The 15184-nt window shown below is 34.9% G+C and overlaps 1 protein-coding gene across 1 annotated transcript in view; it reads left to right on the plus strand.

The window, feature by feature from the left end:
• The window catches only part of WWP1 (WW domain containing E3 ubiquitin protein ligase 1), a 37220-nt gene that overhangs the window by 13234 nt on the left and 8802 nt on the right, over positions 1-15184 (plus strand). The window contains exons 7-16 of the mRNA XM_015813095.1: positions 2552-2897; positions 3364-3459; positions 4265-4439; positions 5364-5418; positions 5504-5588; positions 5670-5798; positions 8776-8848; positions 8946-9017; positions 10387-10475; positions 14532-14691. Coding sequence (XP_015668581.1) covers positions 2552-2897; positions 3364-3459; positions 4265-4439; positions 5364-5418; positions 5504-5588; positions 5670-5798; positions 8776-8848; positions 8946-9017; positions 10387-10475; positions 14532-14691 — 1280 coding nt within the window. The remainder of the gene's footprint in view (positions 1-2551; positions 2898-3363; positions 3460-4264; positions 4440-5363; positions 5419-5503; positions 5589-5669; positions 5799-8775; positions 8849-8945; positions 9018-10386; positions 10476-14531; positions 14692-15184) is intronic.

A 15184-nucleotide genomic window follows, 5' to 3' on the forward strand; every position in this document is an offset into this window, starting at 1 on the left:
ATAACAGTCCCAAGGAAATTACTATTGAAGCATATAGAGGAAGCTACATATCTACCATATCTACTATTTTTAATTGATTTTGCTAATCAAACATTTTTTTTTTTGCCAGATTCATCTTCTTTTCTGGCTGGATGGAAGCAAACATCTTTTTTAAAAAAAATAGAGAATACCCCTTTCACTTTGGAAAAGTGGAAAAACATTTTAAGCTCAATTACTGCTGGAGTCTCCCTACTCAGTATTGGCTGTTCCTTGCTGTGGATAAGACTGATAGTTTGACTTTCTGCCTGAGAGGAGACAAAAAGGCACCCCATCCTGTTCTTATTCATGTACAGAGTCAGACTAAAATGATTGTTGAATCTTACTTTAATACTGACAACAGAGCATAATCACTACTTGTAGACAATAAAATACTTAGGACTTTAAGTGAGACCATGCAATGCAGCTCAGGTTCCCACCCCCAGTACTTAGTTTTTATCTTTCATTTCCCAGCATCTGCTGCCAGAAATTGTTGTCTCACTTAGCCTTATGGTAAAGCTGTCCCTTAGCTTGAGAAGATAAGGCTGAAGCTTATTATAAAGTAGAGTATAGAATTTTAGCTGCAGATTCTTTTCGTTACTTTTCAGAATTTCCTCCCAACTTCAAAAGGAAGAAGATGTGTTTGCATTAAAATTGTGAGGATGTTGACAGCTGACCTTTTTAGCTTCAGCTTTGGAAATAAAGCGTATTGTTTGTCAGATGTTATGTTGCAATTTCAAGGTGTTTCAAGGAAAGACAAGGAGATGCTTCAAGAAGAACATTGAAATAATGTTTAATAATGGAGAACCAGAGTAATTATGTAATGAACTTAAAAAAAGTAATCAAAGATGAATGTGAAAAGAGACTGTTAAAACTGAAATAAGAAAGAAAACAAACTGGATGTCGGGACAAACTCTGCAAATTGCCAAGAAGAGAGGAGAAGAGAAGCTAAAGCCAAGAAAGACAAAATCTCAGAAAGAAATCTAAAGAGTTTTTGAGAGCTGTTAGAAGAGACAATATTCAATATCTGCAAAAGCATAAGAAATGGAAACAGACATGGAAAAACATGGACAGTCTTTCAAAAGATCTTTGAATTCAGAAGGAGGTTCAAATGGGTATGCTGAAGGACACCAATGGATAAGGAGATCAAAGGAAGAGGGAAGGAGTATACTGAAACACTATGCAATAGAGATCTCAACATCCAAGATACCTTAGAGGATATTCCTTACTTATAAGAACCTCTAGTATCAGAAGATGAAATTATATCAGCATTCTGGTCATTACCAAGTCAGGTTACAAGAATTGATGGAGTACTCACTGAATTATGGCAAACCACAGAAAAAGAATCAGTCAAATTTCTAACCAAACTATGAAAAATTGAATGGAAGTGGAGATACATACTTTGGATTAACTGATTGATGATGAAGATGAATGTTTAACATACATTCTGTTAAGTATGAAATATCTATCTGATATAATCCAATTGAAATATTTACAGCTGCAACCTTTGTTAGCAATATTTTATTGGCCAGCACTATTTTTAACTTCTGAAACACCTGAGGTACTAGACCTTGTTAAATCTGTTAAACTAAAAAGCTTACTATTAGTTTTTATAGATATTTTGTTATCAGTAAATCAATTTGATATATGCTAAGAAATCAATGGAATAATGAATTTGAGATCTCTATATTGTGTAGACAATGAGAGAATGTTTTAATTCCTATTACAAGTGTCAAGAGACCTCAAATTATGACTTACAACAAATAATAATATCTAGAATTTATTGGACTCTGCTACATTTGTATAGAAGAAGTCTACGCAAAAGTTGGATTGCATAGTAGAGCAGCCACGAAGGCCTTGGAAAAAATAAATGTTGTGATATGTCTATACCTACAAAAATCAGAAGAGTGCAAGCCATAGTATTCCCTGTGACACTGTATGGAAGTGACTTTAAAAAGCAGAAGAGAAAGATTATTGATGCCTTTGAACTTTCATTTTTGAAAAGACTCCTGAGTATACCATGGATAGCAAGAAACCAAATTAGTGGATCACTGAAAAAATAAATCCAGAGTTCAAAACACAAATTACCAAGCTCAAATTATCCTACTTTGAACATGTCATGGTGAAGACCTGGCTCTTTGGAAAAGGCTGTACTACTGGGAAGGTGGAAAAAAGAAAATAAGGGGATGATCAGCAGCAAGATGTACTACAGTGTCCATCATTGGGAGATTTGAAAGAACAAGTTGGAGATAGAATGTCATAGAGAAAATCTATATGGTTACTAGCAGTCGAAAATGAAAGGATTCACATGGTAGAACCTATTAAATTGAACATAATATAATCAAATCATGTTGCAGTTGTCATTTTCTTTACATATTACTTTAACATTTTAATAATAATAGTTTAAAAATCAATAATGTTTGCAGGTTACCATCACTGGCTAAGCGGTCTGATTTCATGTTTGATTTCAGATGTAATGTTCAAAAGATAAAAGTAATGCTTATCTCACATTTAATTCTCTTTTTGTGTAATACAGTTAGTTGTGAATCTATAATGGAAGCTGATAATCTTTCAATCTCCGAAATACCTATGGATTCTACAGAAGCACCATCTACGTCTGCAGATTGTACCACTACTACTTCAGAAACTCCTATAGAAACTGAGGCTACTACTAGTAACGCTGAAAGCAGTACCTCTACAACTGCCTTTAGTGCATTTTCAGGACTTCAGCCCATTACTCCTTCAGATTCTGTATCCTCTAGCACAGAGAACAATGCAACACCAATGGCAGAAGTAGCAAAACCAAGGGAGTCTGCTAATGTATCTGGTGAAGCCATAAGGCAGCAACCTGGTAACACCACCATAGAACCTTTGCCCACAGGGTATGTGAGATTAAATGTGATGCACTTGTTAGATTCACATGGAAATGTTAATGGTGAAATGTAATTGGCAATGTGTTAGATTGTACTAAAGTAACTGAATTTAATCTCTCTTGAAATCAGTTATGTCTAACATATCCATAGGTTATGCCTAGTATTTTCTATTGATTTTATCTATCCAGTAGAACCAAAGCTGAAGACATTTCCTCTAATCTGCTATATATGCAGGCAAAAATAAATTTAACTGGGCATTGTCATGATGATGAATAACTTGTTTTTAGTGCTGGATTAACTGTATTTTAAGAATATAGCCATGTAATAGGAAGGAAGAAATTTGTCCTTTCTTCCTGCAGCAGTGTTTCCTATAACTGATCTGAAATTGGTTGCAGTTTTTTATGTAAATTTCAGCTTTTCAGGAGAGAATTTTTGTTTTCTGTTAATTAAGTTTTACTTTTTGTATTTTTCAAAGATGGGAACAAAGAAAGGATCCCCATGGTAGAACTTATTATGTGGATCACAACACAAGAACTACAACTTGGGAAAGGCCTCAACCTTTGCCGCCAGGGTAATAGTTATTTATGCTGTTCCATATATTAATAAAAGCTAAAAAAATTGCTACCAAAATGTAGATATTTGCTACAGTATGTATGTAAATTATACAATGGAATTTAACTTTCTTTATAATAAGCTTGCTAAATTAACATATTTTAGCAAGCTTATTATAAACAAAAAAATTAAAGAATGCTTGTCTTTAGTAACCTTTAAAAGTAAATCCGTACACTTGAATTATAATTATAATTATAATATAGGATAGTATAAGGATGCTTCTTCCCTCATATGTTCTTCAGTTATTTAAGCCCTTTGAGTATGAGTTGAGCTTCCTGGACAATGGGAAGAGGAGCAGGGAGGTATAGTAGTCAGAAATCTGCCCCATTTTGTATACTATCTCTTTCACAGAAGCTTTACTGCCCTGTACTCCCAATTCACATTATTTAAGAGGGAAGAGGGGATTCCTTTTAGTAACTGTTCTACCAAAAGTATGTCAATATGCTAATTAATAAAATTCAAAATAAAAATCCTCAAATTTGTAATTCATAAGAAATAGTTTTAAAGTTCACAGAATTCTGATTGTTTTGGAGTATCTTCCACTAGCTTATTCTGTATTCAGACTACTTTATTATGGATTTTATTTTGTGTCATTGAATGATTTCTTTTTTATAATAGCAATTACCATGGTGATAGCTTATAGAAAAGTTTATAGAAAAAGGTCTAGTTTAAATCTTCGTAACTACCAATATACAATTAATAGGGCCTATAACAAGTTATTTATTGTTATCACATTGTTCCCAATATTGTAATTTTCTTCCTAGCTGGGAAAGAAGAGTTGATGATCGTGGAAGAGTTTATTATGTGGACCATAACACACGAACAACAACATGGCAGAGACCAACAATGGAATCAGTCAGAAATTTTGAACAATGGCAGTCACAACGAAATCAATTGCAAGGAGCTATGCAACAATTTAACCAACGATACCTCTATTCGGTAAAGCTAAAGAAATGTTTATATTCTTCTCCTGTCCATTCTTAGATATTCAATGCATATTATTATACATATATGATATTGAGATTTTTGATTGTCCTGACAATGCTTGAGCTCAGATATATGTGAAGCCATGATTTAGCCAAAACTGTGACCCATTTAACTATATTTTGATATAGTTGGCTAATAAACTATTTAGTTTATTAAGAACATTGCCATAATAAACTTAAATAAATTTTGCCATAATAAACTTAAATAATAATTTTTTAAAATGTTAGAAAGCTCAAAAAGCATGTTTTGTTTGTTAACTTCTAGGTAGCTAGTATAAACTCAATTTGGGAATTGGGCACTTTTTTATTAGAAAGATTCTTGTTTGTTTATTTAGCAAATTTATATAGCCCCTCATCTCACAAAAAGTGACTCTAAATAGTGTACAAACTAAGCAATCGTTTTAAACAAAGCAATAAATATTAAAAATAAGCATTATCAAAAATAAAATAATCCATTATTAAACATACAACCAGGCACAGGAATGAGTAGATATTAACAATGATAGAATTAAAATGTCACTAGTCCTCTGAGATCCCTAGCCCTGCTGACATAGCCAGGTCTTTAGAGACTTCTGGAACAATAACAGTGATGGATCTAATCCCTTTGGGGGGAGGGGAGAATGTTATAAAAGGAGGGCACCACAAAAGAAAAGGCATGCCTCCTAGGGCCCACCAAGTCTAAATCCCTAGCAGAAAGTATTCAAAGCATAGCTTCTCTGCTAAAACTCCTGTTTCTCCCCTTCCCTTTCTCATTATAAATAGATTGCAAAGGAATTGGTATTGGCTAAATGTTTATATGGAAGGATTTGATTTATTTTCATCAAGTGCAGTTAAATAGTAATGAAAGAATAATTCCAATTTATTTTATTTTCACTAGGCTTCAATGCTTTCTGCTGAAAATGATCCACTAGGTCCTTTACCACCAGGCTGGGGTGAGAAATATAAATATATAAAATTATATTCATACATTATTATTTGTATTGTTTATATTGTTTACATAGCTCATTTTTATTTCAGAAAGAAGAGTTGATTCAAATGACAGAGTATATTTTGTAAATCACAATACAAAGACAACACAGTGGGAAGATCCACGGACTCAAGGGTATGTTGATAATCTGTTTTTACTCATTGAACAAAAAAAATACTGAATTTTTAAGAAATCTTGTTTACTTTAACTTTTCAGCTTACAAAATGAAGATCCCCTTCCAGAAGGCTGGGAAATCAGATACACCAGAGAAGGTGTAAGATACTTCGTTGATCATAACACACGAACAACTACCTTCAATGATCCTCGTACTGGTAAATCATCTGTGTAAGTGTTAATGGATAGTCTAAAATACTTACCATGTGTTAAATATATAATAGAGCTAGCATAATTGATAATGTTTGGTCTCTAGTAATTGGATGAATTATTGGTATGAACTCCACCATGCTTTTGTCTATATATTCTATTTTCCCTTAATAAAGACATCTATAGAAGTTCTCCAACTGTTGCCATAGGCTCATTTGGCAGCAGGTTGGAATTAAGCTTTTTGTATAACCATCCCTGGTTTCTGAAATGAATTACTTTCATTGTTGGTATTTAAAAATCCTTATTTATATAATTTTAATTGTTTTAATATTTTTGATGCTGCTCTATGCTTCTGCTTTAAATCATTGTGAATGTGTAACAGTATTACAAAATATAATGGAGATTAAGAAATGTATACAGTGAAATCATTCTTCCCTCTTTCCCAGTATACATAATTTGTTCTCTAGATTTAATTAAGCTAATTTGTAAGTACATGAGTAGTTTGACTTTAAAAACATAAGGGATGGCAATTCAATTTTCTCTATCTTTAGTTATAAATAAAGAGTGAAGTTACTTTAGATAGTGAAAGAATTTAAAGAGAAGGTTGTTGTTAAAGTGCAAAGTGGTGAAGAAAATAGGAAGAAGAGGGTGTTGGACATGTTCATCACCTTGAGTTATTTGTAAAAATAAGGCAGGATACAAATAAGCAAAAAAAATGTTGCATAGGCAAAAAGGCTGAAGCATATTTTAAATCCAAAGTAAGATACTAGTTGGAAACAGCTCAGGCAGAGACCTTCCTAATACACTGAATTATAAGAAGACAAGATTGGTCAAACTCACTAAGTGTATCAGAACAGGAAATTAATTTGATAGGGAGGCTGAAACTACTTTTTATGAGATTGACTTTAATAACAGAATCTTGCAATTTTGACTATGCTGTACTTCCTCCTCCTTCTGCTCAGTCAATAATGCCTACATATTGCCATCAAATTCATTTTCCTTTTATGTCCTTGACTTAAAACCACAATTGGGACCAATATTTTAGTTGCTAAGTGATGTGATTGCTAAGTAAGATCTCATATGACCTCATTGTTTGGCAATTGCAGTCCTTGTTGGCATTAAGCAGATTTTACTGGTTGTTAGCCAAGGACCCATTCCAACCCAAGCCATTCCGGACTTGGTCTTTTCCAGCCCTGAGCCTCAGTAAGGTAGGGCTGCCTCCAGTTCCTCCTACTTGCCTGTTTCCGCTCCCATCTCTGCCCTTTTAGCTGCCCTGCATCCAGCCTTGCAGGGCAACAAGCAGCCCAGAACTGCATGGTTCTGGGGTTGCTTGCCACATCCTGGGATGCCTCAGCCACCACAGCTGGGTCCCAGTCATCCTCGCCACCTTACAATTTAAGATTTCTGCCCTCTGCTGCCCCAGATGCTTTCACTGCTGTCTTTTTGTTCCTGTTGGTGATGAGATGTGCCTGACCTGGCTGCTTTGCCCTATTGGATTGACTTTGCACGGTGAAAAAGAAAAAGAAAAGCAGAAAGCCTAAAGAGACTGGAGTACAATAAGCACTGCTTTTTTTCTGTACTTCTGGATCATATGGAACTAGCTTTGTGTGTGAAAAAAAAGCAGCACAAAGCTTTGTACTCCCGCTCCCTTTTTTACTATGCAAAGCCAGCCCTATACAGCAGCCACGCCAGTCTTATCAGCAGCAGGAGTAAGAACACGGTTGTCAAGGTCAACTGGAGTGTTGTACTACAGGGCAGCAGGTGGCAAAAAGGGCAAAGATGGAGGGGAGATGGTGGGAGGAGTTGCAGTGCTCCTGCGGTCATAAGAGTGGGTGAGCTGCCAAGTGCCTGAATTTTATCCCATGGCCATGGGGCTCTGAAATGACCATAGCTTCAAGCACAAGTCATAAGACCCTTTGTTCCCAGCAGTCATAATTTCAAACTATCACTGAATAAACTACCTGCAGATATCTGAGTTTGGGTGTTATATGAATGAAAGTTATGCAGGAGTTACATGTTGTTTACAGTGTGATCTCTGAAGCATTAGATGATAAGATTACATACTTTTAAATATTATTTGGAAGATATGCTTTGCAGAAATAATTAAAGGAACCCAGTTATTTCTAGGCTTCTCTATAAGCTTGGGATAAAAATCTCTACTGCTTTAAGAAAGCCATTTATGAAAGTTAATGTGATTCTTAAAGCATGGACATCATTTTTCAGGCTTGTTTTAAAGCCTGAGAAGTTTATGGATATTTATAATGAGGAATCATTTCAGGTAGTCTGAAATGTATAAATTGTGCAGAAAGTTTCAGGTGAAGACCGCAGGAAAAGGCAAATCATCAGCAACAGCACTTAAATAGAAGAAGGGTAAGGAGGGCACCGGGAAGACTGGGAAAGGGGCAGGCAGGCTAGTTGGATATGCGGTAATAATTCAAGAGTGGCAGTAGTGGCAGCTAAACAGAGATGGGAAAAAGAGGTTGCTGGGAAGACTTGAAAGAAAGAGGAAGTCATCAAGTTAATTATTAAGGACAATTGCAAGCAAGGAAGGGCACTGGGAAAATCAGTGGGCAGGGGCAGGGCAACGCACAGATTATATTGGGGAAATGAGGAAAGATGCATAGGCTTGTCCTACTTGCTTCATAAGATTTTTCCAGAATTTGGTTTAGCAAAACCCAGAATAACCAAGAAGTTCTGAGTTTAGGTTAGCCATACTTTGACCTTTCTGGAAAAGTTTGACTAAAGTGTGTCTTTGGGGTTCAAAGAAAAACACATGTTTTCTTTTGTTGACACATGCACTATACTTCCATGAGGACCAAAGCATCTTTGTTTGTTTGTTTTGGAATTGCACCATCTTGTTAGAAGAAAAGATCATAAAATTTATCTAGAATGGAAGTATACCTAGATTAACTGTTACATCATTTGTTAGACCAAATGAGGTTGCTGAGAAATTTTTAATTGTGTTGTGTTTAATAAATTTATATATGTTTCTTTATAGAAATAAAGGACCACAAATTGCTTATGAACGCAGCTTTAGGTGGAAACTAGCTCATTTCCGCTACTTATGTCAGGTACTATGATACTGTCTAAATTTAAATTTAAACTTTAAATGTTCCTTTATAACTTTTGTGTTTATGGTTGTATTAATCATTTACTTTCTCTCTATAGTCAAATGCTCTACCAAGCCATGTGAAGATCAATGTATCCAGACAAACTTTGTTTGAAGATTCCTTCCAACAGGTAAAATACTGTTAATATCATAAACTACTGGAAACTACTGCAAAACTGCAAAAATTAATATGTTTAAATGACTTAGTTTTGTAGGTAGGAAAGAAAATCTTATTCTCATTTAAAAACATTTGAAGATATTTATTTATTCAGAAGTCCCAGAAGAAAGAATATAGCCTACCAAACCTTTATACATTAGTAAGCAACTATTTGTTTGTTTGTATATTTGTTTAGGTTTTTTTTAAGACTTCCTAAGTCCAAACATTTAAGGATAGCTTAGACTTTAAAAGCAGGAACACTTAAACAAATAAAGAAATTGTCATCCAGAAGGAAAAACAAACAAACAAACACAACAAAAGCTTGCAGAACAGTGGTGCAGTATTATGTCGGCATTACACAGCATGTCCATGCCACTTTTTATCCTTTTATTTTATTTGTTTTTATTCATTATTTTATTTATAAAATTTATTGGCCACCCATCTTACCAGAGGATAACTGGGTGGCTCACAGTCATAAAAATGTATCTATACATATACATTAAAACATAAATAAATTAAAACCAAGCATCAAAATCTAAAGATGGGGGGGCAGAGTAGGGGGAGATGGGACCTATTGTTACTCGATCAACCATCTCCACTGTGCTGTTTCCCCATTGGGGGCCCAAGCCAACTTTTATAGAATTTTATAGAATTTCTAGTCATTCATGTAGGGAAAAAGGAAGCCGTATTTGCCCATAATATTTAGACAGGCGATTATTTCCATTTGTTTTTACTTTTTATGCTTTAGAAGTAGGTTATTGTTTCTTCATGGAGTAGGAAGATCAGTAGGAAGGACCTGACAGTGGAGATACTTTTTTTGCAGGAAAGAAAAAGATTAGTACACAGTAAAGTGTTCTAAAGTGGGAACATTACCTAATTCCTTCAGTAAAGACCTTATGTTTACTATTCCTTGATAAATGCTATGACCTATTTGCCCTTGATAGCAGTGCTTATGCTGAAGGCAGCTTTACGGTTACATCTTTTCAATAATCACATGATGGATAACTTACTCAATGTCCAAAGAGGGAGTAAAAAAATACCATAGAAAAGTAGTAGGTGGTGGCTATAATAGACTTCTATTTATAATTCATATTGCACACTATCCTTTACTTAATAAAAAACAACAAAAATAAACGCATTAAAAACAAAAGTACATATTATCTTTGTAGCATTAAAACTTATTTACATTTTAATGTCTAGAAATATAATGCAGCTCTATTTGAAGAAGAGCAAATATCCTTAAAGTTGGATGTAATGCTTAATATATTGTAATATATATGTTCTATATTTTACCATCTAATATTCAATAGTACTTTTTGCTTGATTAATTATTTTATTTACAGATCATGGCTTTAAAACCTTATGACTTAAGGAGACGATTGTATGTCATATTCAGAGGAGAGGAAGGGTTGGATTATGGAGGTTTAGCCAGGTAACTGTTTATTGAAATCTCATGACCTTTGTCAAGCTATTTAAAGACATTAACAACAACAACAACAACAATAATAAGAATAAAACCATAATAGTGTATTAAATGTATATGTTGACTAATTTCCAGTGACATTGATTGGTTTATGAATTGTTTAAAACATCAGAAACAAGGAAACAACAAATGACAACACTAAGAGTAATGGCAAGAATTGTAACTGGATGAGAAGAAAGAAAAACAAACCACATGATTTATGGGGGAGGGGACATGGGGGAGGATTAATTCCCCCTCAACAAAAGCCTGGATAAAGAGAGAGGTCTTCAAGACCCTTGGAAACCTCAGTAGAGTAGGAGCCATTTGAATCTTGGGGGGAACCTTATTCCAGAGAACAGGTGTTGCTATAGAGAAGGTGTACTTCTAGAGTTCTAATCAATAGCATTGTTTAATTAAAGGAACCTGGGATGAATCAACCCTGCCAGATACTATGGGAGACTGATGGTCCCTAAAAGTAATCAGGCCCTATCCCATGTAAGTTTATACAAGTAGCAACCAACACCTTGATTCACTCCTGGAAGTAAAATGGCAACCACGGCTGACACTGGATCCACGGCTGACACTGGAAGATCATTTGTCGGCCGTGACCAGGGGGGCGTTTTATCAGGTGCGCCTGATTTACCAGTTGCGCCCCTTTCTGGACCGGGACGCTTTGCGCACAGTCACTCAGGCTCTCGTCACCTCTCGCCTGGACTACTGTAACGCTCTTTACATGGGGCTCCCCATGGGGAGCATCCGGAGGNTGCCGTCGGCCAAGCAATGTCGGCTGGCGACCCCCAGGGGGAGGGCCTTCTCTGTGGGTGCCCCCACCCTCTGGAACGAACTACCCCCCGAGATCCGGACGATTCCGGATCTCTTAACCTTCCGCCGCGCCCTCAAGACATGGCTTTTTCAACAAGTGGGCCTGACCTAGGGTGAGTTTTAAATAGGGACAATTTTTAACGATTTTAAAGAGCCACAGCTACCAATATTTGGGTTTTAATTGGTTTTTAGTAGGGGAAATTTTTTTTGTATGATGTTTTAATATGCTGTGAGCCGCCCTGAGTCCCATGGGGAGAAGGGCGGCATATAAATCCTAAAAATAATAATAATAATAATAACTCAAAAAGCAGAGGTGTTATATGGGCATACCTAGGCATGCCCCTTACTGCCTGTGCCACTGCATTCTGAACCAGTGAAACTTCTAAGTGGTCATCAAAGGCAGCCCCACATAAAGTACATTGCAGTAATTAAGCTGTGAGGTAGCTAAGCCATGTATGACTGAAAGCCCACCCTAATTTAGAAAAGGAAGCAACTGGCACACCAGATGATGCTGTGCAAGAGCTAGAGCTGCCATGATTGAGCAGGAGCGGTGGGTCCAGAAGAATGGGAAAGTGCTATCCTATCCAAAGTCAGATGGAATATCCCTAGATCTAAACATCCACAGACAGTCTTGGAAGAATTGATTTGGAGACAGTTCTTCCTCAATCAACTCTGTAAAAACCTTCAAGCACTGAGAACAGAATTTTGACAGTCATCATTTGGAGTTGAAAGATACAATTAAGTGTCAATTATATATTATATCAAAGAAACAATTGCCAGTTAAATTATGAGGTGGACAAAAAGGTTCTTCCTGATTCTAGGATTATATAGCTGAAACTACATTCTAACATCACATTCAAATTTCAGTGGTCATTTTTTCTTCGGATTCTGACTGACTGTTAGTTACATTTTAGAATCTTCCAGTTACAAATAGTAGCATATATTGACTGATTGAGAGAACAAAATATTAATATTTTTCATCTAGTGTTTATTAATTTGCTTTCCTATGCCTAGATTCTATCATTAATAAAAATTATAAATAAACATTATTCAGTTTACCAGATAAATAAAAAAATAAATCTGTGTCTGATCTTCGAACCTGGAGCTCGGCAAAGAGTTAGCAATAGCAATAGCATTTAGTCTTATATACTGTCCCATAGCACTTTTCAGCATACTCTGGGTGGTTTATAAAGTAAGCACTATTTGCATATTGCCCCCAACAATCTGGGTCCTCATTTTACCAACTTCAGAAGGATAGAAGACTGAGTCAACCTGGAGTCCCGTCAGGATCCAAGTCCAGGCTGTGGGCAGAATTTACCTGCAATACTGCATTTTAACCAATGTGCCACCAGGACTTAGTATTTTCCTTCTGTTAAGGAGTGGATTAAGATATGTACTTGTTACCAATTTTGAAAGCCTTTACATTCCAAGAACAAAGGATAGAGCAAAATCTAGATTTAATTATGTAGATTTAATTATAAGATTAAAGCCATATTGTCAAATTATTACTACATGTATTGTGCACATGTGTATATTCCTTTTTTATACATATTTTTAAACATATCCACAATATGTTTTTATTCAAATAAATTATGTATAAATTATGGGTAGTCCTTGATTTATAACAGTTCACTTAGTAATAATAATAATGATAAAGTTGGAAGGGACCTCGGAGGTCATCTAGTCCAACCTCCTGCTCAGGCAGGAAACCCTATACTATTTCGGACAAATGGCTGTCCAGTTTCTTCTTAAAAACTTCCACTGTTGGCGCATTCACCGCTTCTGGAGGCAGGTTGTTCCACTGGTTAATTGTTCTAACTGTCAGGAAGTTTCTCCTTAGTTCTAGGTTGCTTCTCTCCTTGATTAGTTTCCCCCCGTTGCTTCTTGTCCTGCCTTCAGGCGCTTTGGAGAATAGCCTGACTCCCTCTTCTTTGTGGCAGCCCCTGAGATATTGGAACACTGCTATCATGTCCCCCCTCATCCTTCTCTTCGTTAAACTAGTTCAAAGTTAAAACAGCACTGAAAAAAGTGACTTGTGATAGTTTCTTACACTTACGACTGTTGCAGCATCCCCACAGTCATGTAATCAAAATTCAGATACTTGGCAATTGATTCATATTTATGATAGTTGCACAGTCTTGGGGTCATGTAACCACCTTTTGCAATCTTCTGACAAGCAAAATCAATAGGGAAGCCAGATTCACTTAACAACCATGTTACTAGCTTAACAGCTACAGTGATTCACTTAACAACTGACAAGCAAGGTCATAAAATGGGGCAAAACTCATTTCACAATGTCGTTCTTAGCAGCAGAAATTTTGAGCTCAATTTTGGTCATGACTTGAGGACTACCTGTAATTTATAATTTTATTATATACTTTTTTTTTAAATTGAAAAGTTTTATAAAAGTTACAATATTTACCCCAAAGCCGACCCATCCTAAACCCCCCTCCCCCTCCCCCACTTCCCAGAGCTGAATACAGGGTTACAAATATAATAATCATAATCTAACTAACATTAAGCAACTATATAAATAACCAAGTCCATAATGCGCTTTAACTCCCTTTAGCATAAATATAAACAAAATTAAAAGTAGACATAATAATAATAAAAACATAAACAAATTAATATCCTAATTATTAAACAATACAATATACCGAATTATTAAACAATACTAATATAATAATAATATCATATAATTAAAACTAATAAGGATTCCACTATAATAAACTATTAATAATAATACTCTAAAATTTACTCATAAGCTAAATGGAACTTTTTAGTCCCATATTCTGAATATAATCTATCCATCTTCTCCAAATTTTATTATATACTTTTATATACTTTTATTATATAATTATGTAAATTCTATATATCTCACCAATAACATTTAAAAAAAATAAGAAAACATTGTGAGATGAATGTATTGTTTTTAAAAGATAACTTAGCAATGCCAGTATTAACTTTCAAACTAATTAGTTAGGTGAAGTCACATAATTGCTCGCAGCATTATTAAAGCATTAAATTAATTCAGAGTTCATTTGAACCAAACTTTGATATGCTATAATTCGCTGTTCCTTTTTCACAACATCAGAAAATAGACTATCATATCTGCTTAAAATATTCCTCGAGTTTTTATGACAATATTTGTAACATTTGGAGATAGCCATGTTTGATTATCTTATTTATTATATTTTTAAATAGAGAATGGTTCTTCTTGCTATCACATGAAGTACTGAACCCTATGTATTGTCTCTTTGAATATGCTGGCAAGAGTAATTACTGTTTACAGATAAATCCAGCATCAACAATAAATCCAGATCATCTTTCATACTTCTGTTTCATTGGACGATTTATTGCTATGGTAAGGGTGATTTCTGTTTTATTTTCTGAAATATTTAGCATGCAAGTGTATATGGCTATCATATTGAGAATTAATTCATTTGCCACCAACATTGTTCAGTAGAACAATTACAATAAGTACATGAGAAAGAATTGGTGTATTTTTCCTCATTAGAGTACTTAGTTGATTTTTTAAGTAATGGCATATATTGTTTAATATCAAGACAGAACCATTTACTGATTGACTAACAAAATGTCAGATAAAATGAATTCAAAATAAAGGGAATAAATATACACATTAGTGTTTAATATTGTAATCATCTAGGCAAAATATATAACAGAAACTTTTCTGAAAACAGCAGCATGATGTGCTAAGCAGGCACAGCAGTTTTATTCAGCTAATTCTCAATAGGTTGGCTGCATTGTCCTCTACATATAGAAGAATGAATATCTGCAATAGAGATATTTAGAACTCTGCATGATTATAGAATCTTAAATCATATTAAATCAACTCT

The sequence above is a fragment of the Protobothrops mucrosquamatus genome, unplaced genomic scaffold, assembly GCF_001527695.2.
Source record: "Protobothrops mucrosquamatus isolate PMUCROS unplaced genomic scaffold, P.Mucros_1.0 scaffold135, whole genome shotgun sequence".
Classification (NCBI taxonomy): domain Eukaryota; kingdom Metazoa; phylum Chordata; class Lepidosauria; order Squamata; family Viperidae; genus Protobothrops; species Protobothrops mucrosquamatus.